This window comes from Priapulus caudatus, unplaced genomic scaffold (genome assembly GCF_000485595.1).
Source record: "Priapulus caudatus unplaced genomic scaffold, Priapulus_caudatus-5.0.1 Scaffold698, whole genome shotgun sequence".
Taxonomy (NCBI): domain Eukaryota; kingdom Metazoa; phylum Priapulida; class Priapulimorpha; order Priapulimorphida; family Priapulidae; genus Priapulus; species Priapulus caudatus.
The window spans coordinates 2,486-8,456 of record NW_014577759.1 but is presented as its reverse complement, the minus strand read 5'-3'; the positions used below and the strand labels follow the sequence as shown (position 1 = coordinate 8,456).

General features: G+C 42.2%; 2 protein-coding genes across 2 annotated transcripts in view; both read right to left on the bottom strand.

The window, feature by feature from the left end:
* The window catches only part of LOC106812903 (protein lifeguard 1-like), a gene marked incomplete in the record, with an annotated part of 12,298 nt that overhangs the window by 4,132 nt on the left and 2,195 nt on the right, over positions 1-5,971 (bottom strand).
* LOC106812904 (protein lifeguard 1-like) lies at positions 3,379-5,717 on the bottom strand. Its single transcript, XM_014816911.1, has 3 exons — positions 5,574-5,717; positions 5,094-5,141; positions 3,379-4,646 (listed from the first exon to the last, which is right to left on the bottom strand). The coding sequence occupies exons 1-3, from the start codon at positions 5,646-5,648 to the stop codon at positions 4,494-4,496; spliced, it is 276 nt and encodes a 91-aa protein (XP_014672397.1). The 5' UTR covers positions 5,649-5,717; the 3' UTR covers positions 3,379-4,493.

Genomic DNA, 5,971 nt, shown 5'->3' with positions numbered 1-5,971 from the left:
CTCTTGATGCTAAGGTGTGAACTGGGATGTATCTTGTCGAATCCCCAACACCAGCTCTGAGCCAGATTTCACTTAGGCCAATGGAGTGAAGAACATTTCAGTAGTGTATGAGAAGTATGAACACATCGGTGTCACTCGACAGGACAACAATTCGTCTTGCTCCGTTTTTTTACTGCATGCATTGCATGGGGGATTATGCGAGCATCAGCCTCTTCAATATCTTGACAAATTTCTGGTATTTCTGCTGAACAACCATCCTGAACTGACTGGCAGACAACAACGTCTGAGTCCCCAGAAAAGCCACTGGCTACAACTTGGAGTTTGGAAGGTTGCTCTATCCTGCTTCTTTATTGTGTGCTCATGAAGAAGCATCTGGAGCTTTAACTTATTTTCGCTTGATGCCCAAAATCTGTCCATCTCAACAGGCAGTGGTGTGTCGCAGTTTATTTTTTTTTTTTTTATTTGATATTTATCTTAATGGGTGCTTTCACTTGACGCCGTTTTCTCTCTGAATCTTTGATGGATCCTTCAACATAGGAATCCAAGATCAAGTCTGATCTGTCAGCACCTCGACCGATTGCAGCGACGTAGTCCAGAAAATGTTCACAGAAGCCTCCGAATGTCCGTATGTCTTTTGTTTTTAGCTTTCTAATGTTGGCCATCACATCAACTAAACATGCTGTTTGCATTTTAGAGTCCTTTTCCGGCTCTCTCCCATCATCCTTTGTAAGTTTGGCTTCTAGTTCCTGTACCAGTGCACTTTTCACAGGTTTGGTCATCAGCCCTTCTTGATCAAACAAATAGGACGAAGGGGACACATCATATTGCAACAGCTCTTCCATTGTTTGTCCACGGGCACGCGCTATCTCAATCAATCTTTTCATATGGGAGTCTTCCTTTTTTTCCTGCGGATTTTCCTTTGACTTCTTTTTCTGGCCTATGGATGCTGAGAAACGTCTTCAGGTTGGTTCTATGGATGGTTGAGGAGAATCTCATTAACTTGTCAATAAATCGCTCCTTTCTAAGTGTGTCATAGGCTTTGGTTCCGATTTCTTTGACCAAAAGTAGCTGGCTTCTGATATCTTCAGACATGACTTCTTGGGTCAAAATGTTATGAAGTTTCACTTGGTCAGGAGTCAACTGGAACGGATTCTCATTCCGCTGTATTGTTGTAAGTATGTCTTGAACCTTTTGTTCCCCCGTTGCTATCATAGCTTTGCTGATAGCACTTTCCTCCGACAGGTTTATGGTCACTCCACACAAGTCCCTGTGCAAATTGTCGATGGCCAGCATTTCATGGTAGATCAGCTCCCACACTGCTACGAACTTCTTCTTCCAGGTGTTGCCAATTATACCAGAGGCACTCTTTTGGGATCTATTTATGGTTTGTTCCAAGGTCATATCAGCCCCAACTGCATTGAACCTTCCAGGGGTTCGCTTCACCACAAATTTGCCTTCCTTAAATTCTTCAAAGATGAATGGTGCGGTTTCAGGTAGCTTGTGCATGTCCTCTAAATACAGCGAACACCATCTCAGGTAGTTGGTGGAATCAAAAGCTGCCATTACAGGAAGAAGGGCCTGAACTGCCTGGAGATGAAGATCCCAATTCCCCTACATCAAAGAAGGCATAGGGCCATCTGTTGGAGAAGAAATGAATGATTGAACAAATATGCCTTTCGATTTTTTACATTTCTTGATCTGATGTTGTATAACATTATGAAACATGAAAGGGTTAAAGATGCATATTGATAGGCTTGGGTGGATCTAATCTAAAGTGTTCATGCAGTATTTGTCTCAAAATTAGAAAATTGCCTACTATAGGCCACATTTTCTTGGACAAGGTCAGACTTTCACTTTGCACCAGAATTTGTGACCTTTTGACCTCTGTTGACCTCATTTGCATATTCATTTGCATAATTAACATGCATAATTATAAAAGACTTAAATACAAACATTTTGAGGTATAGTTTGTTGTTCTATGATTTATATATACGGAGATAGATCAATTTAAGTTTCCCCTACCCATTAAGCATACAACCAGAGGAGCGAAAAATGGGCGTAGCTTATGACGTCATTTTCTCGGTTACTGCCGGGGTAGCAAAAGTCTACCCAGACTTTTTTGATATGTGCAATGGTATAGTTCAAAGATAGGAAGAAAAATTTAGGGGACATCTTATGCACACGGGAACCCCCTCAGCCAATGGACTACACCTGTTATTATTATATATTCATTAATAACGAAGTTTTCAATGAGTAGTCCACCCGTCATTATTATATATTCGTTAATAACGCAGTTTTACTCGTCAACCCATCAGAACATTCGTTATTAACCGTAACGTGACAGCATTACCAACCCGTCAGTACAGTTGTTACTAATGAGACAGCGTTAACGACCCATCGGTCGTCTGCAACATTAACGTGAACGTCGTCTGTGTAGGTCCGTCCGAGGACGTGCCACGCAAGCTAGAGTGCATGCAGTTCGTCTGCCACGCGCCGGCCGACTACTTTGTGCTGCGGACGCCGCACCCGGGCGCCACGCCACGTCCGCACGCCGGCTACATGTGCGCGAGGATCGCCCCTTGCAGACTCCGCCCCCCGCATGCCAAGCAGACGATGACGGACGCCATGGCGACGGGAGACTCGCCCGCCGCAGTCAATGTGGACGACACGGCGGAACAGACGACAGCCGGGAACGACACGCATGTCACTGTACTGGGGGAGGGTTAGTTAGGGGGGAGGAATTAGAGGGGGAGGGGGGTTAGAAGGGGGGAGGGTTATGGTTGGATGTGCGGCCGAGGGCATACGTACACGGAAAACTCATGGCACAAGTGTAGATATTGTTTCGACATTGCTGTTTGCAATGTAGTATTCACATTAAAGCCGCACAATGCACATCTAAACGCTAATTTCTTCAGTACTAGACTAGCAAATACTTCGTGTCATGCATAATCATACTACCTTATGGCAAAATAAACTCTAGTTCCTCCCATTTGACTGCGCGTTCCCAACAAGAAAGAGGTGCGATATCAGGTAATCAGGCGCCAACGCTAAATTGTTTCAAACAACATAACATCGAAGTGGTGACGTGACGTCACATGTTTTTATCTTTGCTGCGCCCGTACCGCTGTACCGCGGCACCGCTGCACGGTTGCTTGGAGATTGGGGAACTGTCAACAACATCGGAGGTATTTTCAAAATACGTTTTATAAGACAACGCGCAGTGAAATGGGAGGAACTAGAGTTTATTTTGCCATAAGGTAGTATGATTATGCATGACACGAAGTATTTGCTAGTCTAGTACTGAAGAAATTAGCGTTTGGATGCGCATTGTGCGGCTTTAAAGTTAATAACCCATGACAACGAAAATGACAATCCGAATGAAGTGATAAAGACTATGTTGTATTTAAAATCGCTTGGCAAATGTAGATTTGTTGACACCGAGAGGCTGAACATATGCTGGAACAGTCTTTGAATAATCAATTTCATCGTAAGTTGTCATGAATAATCGCTTGGAATCGGAGACAAGTTTTGCTGAATATACATCGTTTGCTAACAAAGTAATTCTGGCTTCGTCTCACTTTTGTAAAATCAAAAAGATAAATAACATAATCAAGATAAAATAAACATCAGTCGTCATAAGACTTTACAAACGTTAAATATTCATCACAGTGAAGGTAACAAGAATTCCCTGCTCAGCAAAGCTGCATCAATACTAGGCTATTCCATACAATTCCACAGATTTGCTCTACATTCTACAATGACATACATGCTAAGAATATCCAATTTAATTTTAGTTATTTTATACATAGCAATTATGGGAAAGGCTTATTGTAGTTGTTAAATTATACAAAGTAGTATGGGCACTTACTACTTTATAGCTAGTCACTTAAACAGTGAAAACACAACCCATAATTTCAATATTCTTTCTCATATACTCTTGTAATGTTGTTTGTTACACCAGCGTGTATATATAGTATAATATATTATATATTATAGATATGTGCTTATAATCATACCTCACACTTCGTATCTGGCTATATGTACATATTACATGTACGTAAAATACAAAAATATAGAACGTGTGAATTTGGAGGTGGAACAAAACGCAGCAAGCTTGCTCAGAGTAGTAAGCTATGAACTAAACAAGGTGCGTTAAGAAATGAATGCACCATGAAAAAAAAAAACACGCCTACGAAAAAAGTAAAAATCCATGTGGCCACATCATTATCACACAATTATTACTTAGAACTTCAGCCAGAAAACTGTAACGTTTACAATCAACAAGGCGACAATTGAATCTCGAACACATACCTCGCGACTATACGTTAACCTTGGGATCGCTCTTACCCGTATGTAGCGTAAACAAGCGAGTGCTGACGACATTCTCATATCACCTCACACCGTGCAGTGGCGCCACCTAGTTTTAGGCATTTTTGACAACCATCGGGATGTAGAGTTCTCAGATCGTCCCGCACACAGCGAGGTGGCGCCACCTAGTTTTGGGCATTTTTGATAATCATGAGCAGGTATAGGAATAGGTTGATGATGTCCAGATAGAGGTTGAGGGCAGCGAAGACATATTCCTCCGGTGAGAGCGAGTACTTGTGCTTGCCTCCAATCATCAGCTGGGTGTCAATGACTAGATACTGAAAGCAGGCAGGCAAGCAGGACCGAGTCAAATACAATTAATACAACTTGCGTAATAACTTGAGTAACATCACAAACACATTGTTACTAAAGTATAGATATGTTCAGGCTGATCTGAACGCTGACACCGGCAGGCAGGACCGACTAGTTATATTTTTTAACTCTCCTTGCATTGAGATTTTAAACTACGTGCGAGCTAATTATGCACTGCCATAACTGATCTTGACAATATGTCTAATGCTAGTCAAATTGGTCAAGTTATGACTATCATACATACACAATATAAGCAAGTGCGTACACTGTAGTGATGTTCTAAATTTACATCAATCACAAACTGAATCTTTCATAATTTAAACGCATCGACGTCAGACTAGCACATACAAAGCAGTAATATGTAACAACATGTACCATGGGAGATAGAGAGAGAAACATCAAGGTTCACTTACCCCAGCGAAGATGAGTGCACCCAGGCTAGCATATACGAGATTCACAATCTGCAACAACAAGCCATTACAGGAGGCGGTGACGATGCAATGTGTGATTACAGCGTATAGTATGAGCTGCTAAGTATCTACAGCTGCAGCGTCTCAATCATTACTGCTAAACTCTACACACAAACTACTTGCATTGCATTCGCCTTATCGTGACCAACGTTAATAATTTACTTGCAACAACGCCATCTCGCTAGTTTGTAAGTAAGACATACCTGTCTAACAGCTGCCTTCATGATGCGAACGAAGAAGAGAGGAGACGAGAAAAGAGCAGAGGAGACTGGAGGAAAAGGGAGGAGAGAGGATGGGAATGAAGAGGACAGGAGAGAGGAGAGGGAAGGGAAATAAAATAGTAGAGTAGAGGAGACAGAAAAGAAGAAAAGACAGGAGATGAGACGAGAGTAGGCATTGCGTGTAACTGTCGGTGCATCTCACCCTGTCGTTGAAGATAATTGCAAAGATGCCAAAGATAAGGAGCACTACGACAGCCACGAGCATCAGACCTGTCATTACCGTGAAGTCGATCTACGGCAAGATAAAACCAAACACACATCAACACAGCCATCACGTTGCACGCAAGTACAGACCCATCTGCCTTAGTGAGTCTTTTTTATGTATGCACGCCAGTAGTTTGGTATTAAGTCTTTAGAACACCTTGTCACAACAATGATTTTCTAATCTCCATGTCAGTCGGATAGATAAAATTGCGTTGTCCAGCCCGTCGCAAAATGAACATTTTCCACAAGCAACGGATGGCACTCTTTCTTTCTCTCTCTATGAATCTCTCTCTCTCTCTCTCTATCTCTCTCTCACTCTCTTACTCTCTCTCTCTC

Coding starts and splice junctions, on each gene's coding strand:
- LOC106812904 (XM_014816911.1), bottom strand. CDS start 5,648: ATGACAGGTCTGATGCTCGTGGCTGTCGTAGTGCTCCTTATCTTTGGC. Junction 5,142..5,573: donor CAATTATCTTCAACGACAGG/GTGAGATGCACC, acceptor TTGTTGTTGCAG/ATTGTGAATCTCGTATATGC. Junction 4,647..5,093: donor GTGCACTCATCTTCGCTGGG/GTAAGTGAACCT, acceptor GCCTGCTTTCAG/TATCTAGTCATTGACACCCA.